The sequence below is a fragment of the Sturnira hondurensis genome, unplaced genomic scaffold (assembly GCF_014824575.4).
Source record: "Sturnira hondurensis isolate 20B ecotype Veracruz unplaced genomic scaffold, ASM1482457v3 Scaffold0020787, whole genome shotgun sequence".
Lineage (NCBI taxonomy): Eukaryota > Metazoa > Chordata > Mammalia > Chiroptera > Phyllostomidae > Sturnira > Sturnira hondurensis.
The window spans coordinates 5323956-5337602 of record NW_028093418.1 but is presented as its reverse complement, the minus strand read 5'-3'; the positions used below and the strand labels follow the sequence as shown (position 1 = coordinate 5337602).

Sequence of the window (13647 nt, the reverse complement as noted above, 5' to 3'; positions counted from 1 at the left end):
CTGACCCAGGACTGGCGGCAGGTTAGAGGGGAGAGGGTCTGGGGCACAGGGTTATGTGTTGCTGCGGGAACCTGGTGAAAGCCAGGGCGCCCTCCCCTAAAAACAATGCTGGTGGTGATCACGCCTGTGCTGCCAGACGGAAGTCTGAGTTCGCTGGGTGGTGGCGTGTTCCTGGGACTGCTGGCCCCGTCCCTAGAGCCCAGAGGGCCCTGGTCCTCTGTTGGGATGGCGGGGGTTCGGCTGCACAGGCTTAGGGGGCCTATGGTGGCGGGGAGGGTTTGAGAAGGGTGGTGGGCAGAGGCGGCGGTGTGTTCAGTCACAGGTGCGTGCCCAGTGGGAAAGGTGGGCGTGCCCTGGGGCGGAGGCTCTGCCATGCCACCAGTCCCTGGGCGCCGTGCTGCACCAGGGCATCCTGGGGGCCAAGGGCCGCTCTGTCATCTGCACCCCGGCCCTGGGGCTGGCTGCTGGAGGCGGCCCCTGGCCCCAGCCAGGCCCGGCCCTGCAGCCAGCACTGTGTGGCGCGCCCCGGCCACGGCAGCATCCCGTGTCTGCAGGCGTGTGACTCCAAGTGGCCTTCAGAACACTGCTCCTGCCAGGTCACCCCCCACCTCAGAGCCACTTGGGGACTTGTTGGCTGGTTAAGATCCAGGGCTCAGCCAGGTGCCATCTGAGCCACCGCTCACTTCAGCTGCAGTTTCTTTTCCTTCCGGACTGGGTGTCCCCACCGCCCAGACCCTTGCTCTTCAGAAGCCCCGCCCCACTCCCCCCAGGCCTTCCCTGCCTTGGGGCTCCACCCAGTGCCTCCCCATGACCCTGCCTCTGCGAATGCAGCCCCTCCCTTCTGGGGCCCCGTGACTCGTCCTTCACAGGGAGTCAGCCCCTGCCTCCCACTCGCGGGAGCACTTGGGCCAATGCAGTGCTTGTTGGCACTTCTTTAAGGGCGGGTGGCAGGTCCTCGTGGGGAAAGCGAGCGAGGTGGAGCGAGGTGCAGCGGCAAGGAGAACTGGGCGTGCGTTCTCCCGCCACCTCGAGTCGTGGGGCTTGAGCTGCGAGAACCAGGCAGGCTTGCTTGTCACAGGGGAGCCACAGGGGCCTGCGCAGCGATGTGCCAGCATCTGCTGCTGATGTTTCCGTCAGTACTTGTCCTCTGCGCATGCTGCTTCTGTACACGTGTGTCAGTGTGGTGTGTGGTGTGTGTGTGGTGTGTGTCATGTCTGCATCTTGGCGCTGCAGGGCACGTCAGGAGGATGTCCAGGCCAGAGGCCGTGCTTTCAGAGAGCTGGGCTTTAAAACTGGGTCTTCCGATCTCGACCCCCTCATCTGCGGTAGCAGCACCAGGGCCAGTGTGGACGGCTGGGAACACCCGCCAGGGAGCTCTGGGCCTGCTGCAGGGTCGGCAGGCGTTCTCTGTAAGGGGCTAGATGGCAGCGGTCTCAGGCTTCCTGGGTCACGGGGACCCTGTCGTGAGCACCCGTGTGGGCCCGGACCGCGGCCCTGGGCAGTGTGGCGTGCAGTGGAGGTGGTGGCGGCACAGTGATACTTGGCTCAGGCCAGCAGGCATGGGGCTGTCAGCCCGAGGGCTGCAGATTGCAGACCCTGGTTTGCTGGGAAACTAGTAGGAGAGTGGTTCACAAGGGGACTGAGCGCCCCTGAGGGGCACCTTTGTGGTGGCAGGCCTGTCCCTCGGGCCCCACGGTAGCCGCTCAGTCTGGACATGGAGCCGTGTCCCCATCCTGAGCGAGCCGGCCTCTCCGCCCGTCCCCCCCGCAGTACGTGGGAGCCCCGGTGGCCTACATCCAGCAGATCTTCGTGAAGTCCTCGGTGTCTCCCTGGCACAGGGGCCTCCTGGCCGTGGACGTGTTCCGCTCCCCGCTGTCCCGGGCCTTCCAGCTGGTGGAGGAAATCCGGAACCACGTGCTGAGAGACAGGTATCGGATGAGGGGCCTCGCCTCCCTCCACTGGTCTGCACCAGAGGCAGGCGCAGTCCTCTGGGTGACCCCATCAAGCCAGCCAGCCCTGCGTTTCTGAGCCTCCACGAGTGCCCCGTGGCTGCAGGCCCCCTGCACCGTGCAGATGGCACAGCTGGCACCCAGTGTTAGACCGGGGAGGGGCCCCCTGGGCTGGCCTGGGATGAGCTGATGGAGGGCCGGTGGCCCTGTGTCTCATGTGCTCCCTGTGGCGGAAGGGTTATGACAGGTGGTGGCCATGCTGCCGAGAAGCAAGCCCTCCGTGGGGACACGCTTCCGAAGCCCCAGCTCAGGGGCCCCTGGAGCAGGCTGGCCTTGCAGGCTTGGTGGGTGGAGCGGAGCCCCTGATCACGCCAGCCCTTCTGCCCTTGGAATTGGTCTGGCGTCTCATCGGGTGGGGCTGCGCATCCTCCCAGGCAGGCCTCTCTTTAGAGCAATCAGCCCCTGGGCCTGGGGCTCCAGGAACTTGGAAGGTCCAACAGCCACGCGGATGCCCTGACCCCCAGGCTCTGGGGACTTGATGACACTGGCAACCCGTACCTGTGGTGGGCTGCCCTGCATTGGCAGACATAGTAGCAGCCTCGGACTGTCTCCACACAGCTCGGGGACCAGGAGCCTGGAGGAGGTGTGCCTGCAGGTGACCGACCTGCTGCCAGGCCTCAGGAAGCTCCGGAACCTGCTCCCTGAGCATGGCTGCCTGCTGCTGTCCCCGGCCAACTTCTGGCAGAACGACTGGGAGCACTTCCATGCCGACCCCGACATCATCAGGACCATCCACCAGCACGAGCCCAAAACCCTGCAGACCTCAGCCACGCTCAAAGGTACCCTCAGGGCTGGCATCCCGAGGGCCCATGAGCGTACCTGTCGGTGGCCAAACCCTCTGTGACGGGCACTCTGGCAGATCAGGGGTAACCCCTTGCTCCCGAGGGTGGTGGAGGGGAGGGGCTCTTGGTGGCTGCTAACACCTGCTGCTTTCTGCCCGCAGACCTGCTGTTCGGCGTCCCCGGGAAGTACAGCGGGGTGGGCCTGTACACCCGGAAGAGGATGGCCTCCTACACCATCACCCTGGTCTTCCGGCGCTACCATGCCAAGTAAGGCCTGCAGGGTGGCGCTCTGGCCTGGGCTGTGGGTGACAGTCCCTATTCTGCTTGGGGCGCCCAGAGTGTCCCTAGGACCATGCAGTGTCCAGGCTTCCTGCTGAAGTCTCTATGTCCCTTAGACTGAAGGAGTGGGGTCCAGCGTAAGGGACAGAGGCAGGGCTGGCAAGTAGTGTCCTGGTGCCCCTGCTCGGCTGTGGAGAGAAGGGCTCACCAGCTGTTTGCCGTTGACCCCCTGTCACCTCAGAGTCCTGCCTGGCAGAGTGCTGCAGGCAGCTCCCAGCAAGGGTGGGGCTCCAGAGGCGCCTCCGATGGGCTCTGCAGGGCCCTCGGCCGTCTGAGCGGCATGCTGGTCGGGCAGGGGCTGCTGACACCCTCTGCAGAGAAGCCCTCTACAGCCCGGGGAGGAGGCAGGCTTTGGGGGCCCCCCTGCCTGGGACTGCCTGTGTGCCCTGGACCAGGAGGGCCAGCCCTTCTCCCTTCCCTGCTCTGTGACCAGGTTCCTGGGCAGCCTCCGGGCCCGCCTGATGCTCCTGCACCCCAGCCCCAACTGCAGCCTGCGGGCCGAGAGCCTGGTCCACGTGCACTTCAAGGAGGAGATCGGCGTGGCTGAGCTCATCCCCCTCGTGACCACCTACATCATCCTGTTTGCCTACATCTACTTCTCCACCCGTACGTCGCAGCAAGGAGGCTGGGCTTTTCCGGCTCCCCTGCCCCTGGGTGTGGCTTGGGCCGAGATGTAGAATGTGCCCATGGTCACCAGAGCTGGGGCTTCGTGCCCCAGGAGAGTTGAGGGCCCAGGGCTCCTCTGGCTTCTCAGGAAAAGAGCCTGCCGAGATGAGGGCTTCCAGAGACGCTGTTCCTAAGACCAGGAGGTGGGCAAGGCTGCCCTTCTCTCGGACCACACCAGGGTCCCTCCCTCCCTCATCAGGCGCACCCTGCTCCTGGCAGCTCAGCTGAGGGCCCTGGGTGCCGGGTCAGGACGGCACTGCCCTGATGTGCCCCTCTGCTCTCCAGGCAAGATCGACATGGTCAAGTCCAAGTGGGGGCTGGCGCTGGCCGCTGTGGTCACAGTGCTCAGCTCGCTGCTCATGTCTGTGGGGCTCTGCACGCTCTTCGGCCTGACGCCCACCCTCAACGGCGGGTAGGTCCTCAGATGGCTCCCCCAGGGCCACAGGGTGCACCCCAACTGGGCTCATTGTGGCTCTGATGTCTGCCAAGAAGGGTGTTTGCTCCTTAAGTTACCTGGTTTGTGTTCGTGCATGTGTGTGGTATATCAGTATATACACATGTGCAATACGCATGTGATTTCTGTGTGTTTCTGCATGGGTATGTGTGTGGATGTGGGTGTGCATGTTTCTCTCTGCATACACATGTGCGTAGCATGCTGCTTGATGGCTTAACCACAGGTGGCATGAGATAGAGAAGTGTGTGTTTCTTTTTTACTATTAAAACATTTAAATTCCTAATAGGTCATTTTAGTCTCAGTTTTTAAAAACTCACAAGCACGCTCTATAAGCTGTCTCCTTTCCTCAGTAACTGCCTTCCCTCGCCATTTCTCTCCGAGTCTGGGCTGCGAGCCCCGGATCTGTCCCCAGCCTCCGTCTCCTTGGCTCTGCTGCCTGTGTCTGTGACCAGTCGGTCCTGCCTCAGCCTGTCGGCTGGTTGCAGAAACTGAGACTCGGTGTTTCCTGTTACTCTCCCTGCTCGAGAAGGCCTGCTTCCTCTCCTGAACCTGTGGGTGCTCAGCACCCCTCCACCCCACAGGGCCCTTCCCCCAAGGCCACCGCCCCTGACCACAGCTTTCTGTCCTGCCCTGCACTCACTGCGTGAGCCGTGGGCCCAGGGAACCACTGGTTTTCGTAGAACCACTCTCCAAGGCCAGCCTCTCCACAGAGGGGGCAGGGCTGCAGGCTGCTCCCCCAACTTGTTTAGTCCTCATGGTCCAGCCTGGAGCGCCGCTTGGGTTCAGCCATGGCCACTTCCTCTGGCCAGTAGAGGCTGATGTGGAAAGGACAGGGAGAGGTGTGCTTGCAGCCCTCCGTCCACTGCGCTGGGGCTGGGGCTGGGGCTGGTTCTGGCCACCTGCCTGCAAGGTGAGCACTGCATGGTCAGGGCCCGGTGGGGGGGTTGGTGCGGAGAGTGGGATTTTTGCCCTGTGCTTGTGGGGGTTGATGGGTAGCCCCTGCTACAGAATGCAACCCCCCCACCAGAGCCCAGACCTGCTGAGAGCTGGCTGTGTATCGGGGTGCTCAGTGCTGCCCTCACCTTCTCCCCCCTACTCTGCCCCAGTGAGATTTTCCCTTACCTCGTGGTGGTCATTGGGCTGGAGAATGTGCTGGTGCTCACCAAGTCCGTGGTCTCGACGCCTGTGGACCTTGAGGTGAAGCTACGCATCGCCCAAGGTAATGCAGTGGGGGTGGGGGTGCCCCAGGGGGGCACTGTGTGGTGCTGCTTCCGCCTGAGGAAACGGGAGACCCAGACACCTCCCTTGCCCTGCCCCCCGCCCCCCGCCTGTGTAACGTGGGGTGGGCCACCAGCTCCTGGCAGCTTGTTAGTGCGAGTCCTGAGGGGCCTTTGTCCTGGTCCCCGTGTCAGGAAAAAAGCCAGACACTGCCTCGGGGCTCTTGTGTCTGGTGGCCCCTTGTCCAGGCTGGTGACTTCTCTTCCTGCCTCTGTGCCCCAGGGTAGCCAGGAGCCAGTCACTTCAGAGGTGCTGTCTCCACAGCTGTGGCCTTGGTGGCAGAAGCTGGGGACCTGGGTCCTGGGGAAGCTGGAGGAGAACCTGGGCCTGGGGGTCTGAGTGCCAGCCCCACCTCTTCCCACCTGTGTCTGTGGGAGCAGGGCTGTGGCGGTTGTTCCGTCCGCAGACCCCTGAGCTGCTGTAAGGGGCCGGGCTGTGCCAGGTGTGGCGTCCTAGGAGACCCGGGAGGTGGCTCCTGCCCTCGTTGCTCAGGGAGAGGCTTGGGGAAGAGCAGAGCTGGCTCTTCCATCCCTTGAGTCATTCTGCCACACAGTGGGGGGCACACTCACCCCACACAGAGCAGATAGCGCGTGGGGGCTCGGTATGTGGTGGCGGGTAGCACTGCGTTTGCTCGCCACAGCACCTGCTTCTCCCTCCCTGACCGTTCTGGCCACCCTGGGTGAGAGCACCTCCCTGGGTGAGAGCACCTCCCTGAGCAGCTGTGTAGCGATGGCCACCCATGTGGCCAGGATGGCCCTCCTGCGGGCTGGCACGCTGGGAGAACGGCTGCCTTGGAAGGCTGGGTGCCCACCCACACCTCTGGCGTCTGAGGACCCCGGGCTGTGTGCGGACACGGACTAGACAGTGATCGAGTGCGGGCGCCCGGCCCTGTTGTTCCCTGCAGGCCTCAGCTGTGAGAGCTGGTCCATCATGAAGAACATGGCCACGGAGCTGGGCATCATCCTCATTGGCTACTTCACACTCGTGCCTGCCATCCAGGTGAGGCCACAGGCCTGCTGCCCGGGTTGAGTGTGGGTGCACCCCCATCGTGGTGCCTCACCTCTGAGGTGGGACCCCTTTGCGCCAATGTGGTGGCCAGTGTGCACAGGGCGCCCCTGGCAAGCCAGTTTGGGAGAAGTCCTCAGTGTGCCCTGGCTGGGTTGTGGGGTCACACTCCCAGGCTGGCAGGTTCCACGTTTGACCTTGACCCCTTATTCTCCGCCACTCAGCCACAGGGAAGGAGGGCACTCGGTGGGTGCTCAGTGGGCACACGAGGACTGGTGGCCAACTGCAGTTTCAGTCAGGCCTGGTTACCCATTTCTTGGGCAGAACTCTGGGGGGTGCCCTGAACCAGTCCCCTCTTGTCTTCCCTACCCCCACCTGCAGGCCATAGGCACCTGTCCTGCCCACGCCCACAGGTGGGTCACCACCACTGCCCAGAGTGGCAGTGTCCTAGCTCAACGGTGGGCTGTGGACAGTGGAGGAGGAGTGGCAGGGAGGGAGGGACACATCCTGTCCAGCACTCCCCGGGCCGGCAGGCTCCTCCCCCAGGTGGCCCACAGGGCCTCTGCAGGGCAATCATGGTGCAGCCTGGGGACTCGAGAGCTGGCGTGGCCACATGCACTAGATCCTTGCAGATTTGAGCAGAGCCCTCGGTAATGAGCCAGAGGCCTCAAGCAAGAGTGCGGCCGGAGGAAAACTTACATCTGAGAAAATTTCACCCCCGAACAGAGACTGGGAGTAGAGGGACTGCCTCCAAGCAGTCTTAGGACAGAATTCGGTCCTTCCGGCCTCCCTCCCTCCCTCCCTCCTTCCTGGGGCCCAGTGCAGCTGCAGGCCAGGAAACATTCTGAGAGTGCGGATGGGGGCTCGGGCCTGGCTGTGGGCAGGTCCATGCCCGTGAGCCCGGCCAGGGGCTCCGGGCAGGCTGGTGGGACTCAGAGCTCTCCCGCTTGCATCAGACTCTCCTCTGCTGGGGTCAGCGTTCAGGGATAGCACCCACCCTTCAGCCACATCTTGATAAAGATTTGAGGGGTCCTTGCTGCCCCCTGGTGGGCAGGGAGGAGGCTGCTGGCCCTGCCCCACCTTGGCCACGCCTGGGTTCAGAACTGCGTGCTGCTGTGCAGATGCTGAGGCACCTGCGGGCGGGGAGCTGCTTCTCCAAGGTGCTGCTGGCCTGGGAGGTCATGGTGTCCCTGTGTCTGTCCTGATTCCAGGAGTTCTGTCTTTTTGCCGTCGTGGGCCTGGTATCTGACTTCTTCCTTCAGATGCTGTTTTTCACCACCGTCCTGTCCATCGACATCCGCCGGATGGAGGTAGGAGTGGGTTCGGCCCTGCCCCGCCCTCTGCCTCAGCCCCGGCTGCGCGCTCTCGGGGGCCTCTGGGCAGAGGTCTCTGGGGTCTCTGGGTGGGGGTCTCTGGGAGAGCCGCACAGACCTCAGCAGGGCCACCGCCCCTGTGGGTGGTGTCTAGACAGCAGCCTCAGGCCCTGACCACTATGCCCCAACAGCTGGCAGACCTGAACAAGCGGCTGCCCCCTGAAGCTTGCCTGCCTCCTACTAAGCCAGTGGGGCGTCCAGCACGCTTTGAGCGGCAGCTGGCTGCGCGGCCGTCCATGCCTCACACCATCACGCTGCAACCGTCCTCCTTCCGAAACTTGCGGCTCCCCAAGAGGCTGCGTGTCGTCTACTTCCTGGCGCGCACCCGTCTGGCTCAGCGCCTCATCATGGTACCTTCAGCCCTGCCCTCCGAGGGCCGGTGCTCGCGGCCCTCTTGCATTTTGCACTTCGTCTTAGAGGTGGTGGGATGGGGGGGGCACCTCTCTAGCCCAGACTCCCAGAGGGAAGCCTGTCTCTGGGACAAGCAGCCCCAGGTCATCAGGTAGAGGGGCCGGTGTCTCCCCTGAGTGACTCAGGACCAGAACCTGCTGAACACGGTGCTCTGGCATGAACCAGCCGCGCTCCTGAGTCAGGGTTCATTGGCCACTCGTGGTGTGCAGGCGTCGGGAAGTGCTGGGCTAGGTGGCACACAGAAGCGGGGCTGGCTGCAGGCCCCCGCTGCCTTTCCCGGGCAGCTGAAGTGGTGAAGAGGGGCTGGGACATGTGGGTGCCTCTGGAGCAGGTCGGGGGGCTGGGCCTGCTTGCTATGCTGACCACGGGAGCAGTAGCAGGTTTCCAGTCCCAGCTGAGATGGGGGCTGGGAGATGCGTGGTCCCACCAAAGGGTTTCTCTGTCCCCAGGTTGGGAGACCCAAGCCCTGACCATGGGAAGGGAACTGGGTCCCTCCGGTGGCAGTTGACTCCAGGTGGTGCAGGGGACTTGAGGCACAGAGGGGATAGATTGGGGCCCAGGTCCTCCCTCCTCTTGCCTGGGGCCCCTGTGCTGCCACCTCTGGGCATGAGGGCCGAGCACGCGGGGGTGGGGGTTGGGGTTGCCCCTCTGTCCCAGAGGCCCTGCTGAGCCCCCACTGTCCCACCGCAGGCCGGCACGGTAGTCTGGATTGGCATCCTGGTGTACACAGACCCAGCAGGGCTGCGCACCTACCTTGCTGCCCAGGTGACGGAACAGAGTCCCCTGGGGGAGGGCACCCTGACCCCCATGCCTGTGCCTGGGGGTGTGCTGCCAGCCAGCCACCCGGACCCCGCCTTCTCCATCTTCCCACCGGACGCCCCTAAGTTCCCCGAGAACCACACGTTACCAGGGGAGATGCCTGAGTCTGGGGCTCCAGTAGAGGGCATCCATGACAGCCCTGTCCCAGAGGTTACCTGGGGGCCTGAGGATGAGGAACTTTGGAGGAAGTTGTCCTTCCGCCACTGGCCCACCCTGTTCAGCTACTACAACATCACTCTGGCCAAGAGGTTAGTGGAGCCGCGCAGGTTGCCACCCCCACCTGCCGGCGTCAGCTCACTGTCCCCAGAGCATCCCTTTGCCCCCTCGGGTGGGGAAGCCCCCAGTTGGACTCCTGTCTGTCCTGGCCTGAACTGCAGTCATGGCTGTTTGGGTGCCAGTGCCTGTGATGGAGCAAGGCCGAGGTGCCAGAGCTGGCTGGGGGGACCTCCTGTGCTCCCCCACCCCTTGGGGAGCTGCCCTCAGGGCGGTCTTGGAGTTGGGCAGTGTGAGCCCAGTCCTGTGCAGAGTGGGGAGGGGCATGGGAGTGAGCAGCAGCAGGAGGGACTCTTCCGGGGCCTCCTGGCTGAGGCCACCCACTGCCCGGTCCCAGGTACATCAGTCTGCTGCCCGTCATCCCAGTCACACTCCACCTGAACCCAAGGGAGGCCCTGGAGGGGCGGCACCCTCAGGACAGCCAAAGTGCCTGGCCCCCACCGCAGCCCGTGCCTGGTGGGCTCTGGGAGGCGGGCCCCAAAGGGCCAGGCATGGCACAGGCCCACGGAGACGTCACGCTGTACAAGTAAGGCCCGGGAGGGAGGGGCAGCCGGCAGGACGGGCCTGGGCGCACCTGACCACATCCCTTGCCCAGGGTGGCGGCGCTCGGCCTGGCCTCTGGCATCGTCCTCGTGTTGCTGCTGCTCTGCCTCTACCGAGTGCTCTGCCCGCGCAACTACGGGCAGCCAGGTGGCGGGCCTGGCCGGCGACGCCGCGGAGACTTGCCCTGTGATGACTACGGCTACACGCCGCCCGAGACGGAGATTGTGCCCCTGGTGCTGCGCGGACACCTCATGGTGAGTGCAGTGGGGGTCTGGCCCAGGCCACACCCCCACCAGTGCCTGAGCTCATGGCTGTGCCCCTTCCCCCCAGGACATCGAGTGTCTGGCCAGCGATGGCATGCTGCTGGTGAGCTGCTGCCTGGCGGGCCACGTGTGTGTGTGGGACGCGCAGACTGGGGACTGCCTTACGCGCATACCGCGCCCCAGGTAGGTGTCCACCCTAGTCGGTCCTCCCCCCTGCCCCCTGTGCCCTGCTGTCCTCACCCCACCCTCCTGCCCCCCACCCCAGGCAGCGCCGGGACAGTGGTGGTGGCAGTGTGTTTGAGGTCCAGGAGAGCTGGGAGCGACTGTCAGACGGCGGTAAGAGTGGCCCAGAGGAGCCAGGGGACAGCCCTCCGCTGCGGCACCGTCCCCAGGGCCCTACACCGCCATCCCTCTTCGGGGACCAGCCGGACCTCACCTGCTTGATTGACACCAACTTCTCTGTTCGGCCACGGCTCTCAGAGCCCCCTCGGCCTGAGCCCCGGCACCGGGCGGGCTGCGGCCGAGCCCGGGACAACCCAGGCTACGATTTTAGCTGCCTGGTGCAGCGAGTGTACCAGCAGGAGGGGCTCAGCCCTGTCCACGCGCCAGTCCTGCGCCCACCCTCCCCCGGGCCCACACTGCCCCTGGCCCCTGAGGACGAAGGGGGCTGTCTTCCCGAGAAGAGCTCCCCAGCCCTCGCCTGGGCCCCCAGTGCCGACGGCTCCATCTGGAGCCTGGAGCTGCAAGGCAGCCTCATTGTGTTGGGCCGGAGCAGCGGACGCCTGGAGGTGTGCGGAGGGGCTGGAGGTGGGTGGGAGCTGGGGCCGCCCCAGCCCGTAGGTGCTCACAGCCTCCTGGCTTGCAGGTGTGGGATGCCATCGAGGGCATGCTGCGCTGCAGCAGCGAGGAAGTGGCCTCGGGAATCACGGCCCTCGTCTTCCTGGACAAGAGGTGGGAGTGCCAGGCCCCCTGCCTCAGCCCCCACACCCCTTCCTGGCCAGGCCCCACTCGGGTCTGAGTCCCAGCTCCCCATTGATGGTGACCTGAATGCCCTTCCTGGTGCATAGCCCCACACCTGTGACTAGCGGGGGTCCACCTGGAAGGGAGGGCTGGTTAGCAGGTGTGAAGCACTTAGAACCAGGCCTGGCACCGAGTTCCCAGGCCACTTAGCCACTCACCAGGACCTTGGGGCTGGGGTTGGGGGCAGGTGAGTGTACTGCTTCCCTCCTTTTACCTTTAGGGAGTCAGCGTTCTCTGTGTAGCCTGTTGATGCTGACCTTGCTGAGTTTCTTGGCTGCATTTTCAGTTACAGAAAAAAATGGGGCCATCTGCCTCTGGGACGTTTTCAGAAGCTTGTTAAAAACTTTTCTTTCCCATTGACATTGGCCACTGCTCTCACCTCCCTCCTCGGCACATTCTGGCTGGGGGTGCTCCCGGGGCTCCCTGCTCTCAGCAGGTACACCCAGCTCTCAACCCCGACTGTCCGGCACCATTTGAGCTGGAGCCTCTTGTTTTCTGGGGGTGGGAGAGGTACCTTTTGCCTCTCGCTCTCCTTTTGGCTGCTGCCATGCTTGCCATCACCAGGCTTCTTGCACAGGCCTTGGCTGCCAGTGCTCTGCCCTCCAACCTGGCCTAGTTCATTGGTTTTCCTGACTCTTGGAAATTCTGGCCTGCTTGTTTTTTTAAGTTTCAGGGAAAGCCCGCCTCTTGGCCCAATGTTCAGAGTTCCTGGCCTCGTTCCCGTCCTTCCCTTTCCCTTGCACCGTGTCTGCCCCAGTCCTGCGCTGGGCCCACAAATCGGGCAGAAGTTAAGAGACATGCATTTTCTGCCGGAGTAAGATTTTGAATCCTTCTCAATTCCAGGCTTTAGGGCCACTGGGCAAATATCCCTGTGTCCTCTGGTCAGCTTGGGCCTGGGCATTCCCAGGCAGTGAAGGAGATCCTGATTTCTTTGTGGGACAGAGATGGTGTGGTGGAGGCTGCAGCCACACCTTCGGGCATGTTCCCCTCCTCAGAACTTTCCAGGCTCTGGAGGAGAACCCTCCGTGTGCTTGTTTTTCACTTACAACCTTACACGATACTCCCCAGGTACACTTCACCCACACTAACTCACGTCCTCCTCGTGACCACCCTGGGAGGTGGTTTTGTTGTCCCCATCTCACAAATGAAGAAACTAAGGCAGAGGATCATGGAGTGGCAACCGCCCCCTCCGGCACCTCTTCCCCGACACCCGTGCCTCCCTGCTGGCTGCAGGCCCTGGCATCTCCCTGCAGAGCCGAGCCTCTGGCGTGCATGTGGGACTTGGTCCCTGGCGGGGGCTCTGTGGGTGAGCCACACGGCCACGCTTCTCTTTCAGGATTGTGGCTGCCCGGCTCAACGGATCCCTCGATTTCTTCTCCTTGGAGACCCACACTGCCTTCAGCCCCCTGCAGTTCCGAGGTCAGAGGGGCTGGGCTCAGCAGGCTCCTACACCTGGGACTGGGGTGTCTCTGAGAGAGCCCTCACTCAGCCCGTTGTCCCCAGGGCAGGGTGGCTCTGCCACGTCCCCCATGTACAGCAGCAGTGACACAGTGTGCTGTCGCTTGACCCACACGGTGCCCTGCGCGCACCAGAAACCCATCACAGCTCTGAAAGCCGCTGCTGGGCGCCTGGTGACTGGGAGCCAGGACCACACACTGAGGGTGAGTGTCAGCCTGGCTCTCGAGCCCTGGAGGGAACAGCACGGTGGCTTGGGGTGAGCTGTGGAAGGGATGTCCTGGCCAGAGTGTGGTTTGGAAAAATGGAGAACAGAACATGATGCCCATTGCTGCCCCAGGTGTTCCGTTTGGAGGACTCGTGCTGCCTCTTCACCCTGCAGGGCCACTCGGGGGCCATCACAGCCGTGTACATGGACCAGGTGAGGGGGCTGCGTGCGGGTGCGGGCCAGGCCACAGCCCTTGGTCCTGACTCCTGGGAAGCAGAGCAAGGGCCCCCAAGAACACCAGGAGATTGCAGTAAAGGTTCCTGCCACACTGACCCCACTCCTGACCTTGTCCCTCTAGAAAAAGGTGGCAAGCACAAGGCCCTCGGGCCAACTCCACCTTGTTTTATGCAGCCCAGCTGTCGCTTAACTGTTAAGGAGTAGTTACATGTATACAGGCCTCAAATTACACTCAGCCCTTTGAAGGCAACCACGAGGCTGACATGGCCCCTGGTGAAAATAAATTTGACACCCTGTTCTAGACCATGGTGTTGGCCAGTGGCGGACAAGATGGGGCCATCTGCCTCTGGGACGTGCTGACTGGCAGCCGGGTGAGCCACATGTTTGCCCACCGTGGGGATGTCACCTCCCTCACCTGCACTGCCTCCTGCGTCATCAGCAGTGGCCTGGATGACCTCATCAGCATCTGGGACCGCAGCACAAGCATCAAGCTCTACTCAGTTCAGCAGGTA

At 63.5% G+C, this 13647-nt stretch overlaps 1 protein-coding gene across 4 annotated transcripts in view; it reads left to right on the top strand.

Moving 5' to 3' along the window:
• The window catches only part of SCAP (SREBF chaperone), a 36905-nt gene that overhangs the window by 22815 nt on the left and 443 nt on the right, over positions 1–13647 (top strand). Inside the window, exons 4-22 of one of the 4 annotated variants that reach the window (XM_037030601.1) lie at positions 1771–1928; positions 2568–2788; positions 2953–3058; positions 3564–3736; positions 4082–4208; positions 5357–5469; positions 6433–6527; positions 7745–7843; positions 8038–8256; positions 9008–9384; positions 9747–9935; positions 10005–10206; positions 10283–10398; positions 10481–11003; positions 11081–11166; positions 12572–12654; positions 12739–12896; positions 13031–13111; positions 13438–13644. In XM_037030601.1, coding sequence (XP_036886496.1) covers positions 1771–1928; positions 2568–2788; positions 2953–3058; positions 3564–3736; positions 4082–4208; positions 5357–5469; positions 6433–6527; positions 7745–7843; positions 8038–8256; positions 9008–9384; positions 9747–9935; positions 10005–10206; positions 10283–10398; positions 10481–11003; positions 11081–11166; positions 12572–12654; positions 12739–12896; positions 13031–13111; positions 13438–13644 — 3333 coding nt within the window. Of the gene's footprint in view, positions 1–1770; positions 1929–2534; positions 2789–2952; positions 3059–3563; positions 3737–4081; positions 4209–5356; positions 5470–6432; positions 6528–7744; positions 7844–8037; positions 8257–9007; positions 9385–9746; positions 9936–10004; positions 10207–10282; positions 10399–10480; positions 11004–11080; positions 11167–12571; positions 12897–13030; positions 13112–13437; positions 13645–13647 lie in introns of all 4 variants that reach the window. The other 3 variants (XM_037030600.1, XM_037030598.1, XM_037030597.1) reach the window with 3 other exon arrangements.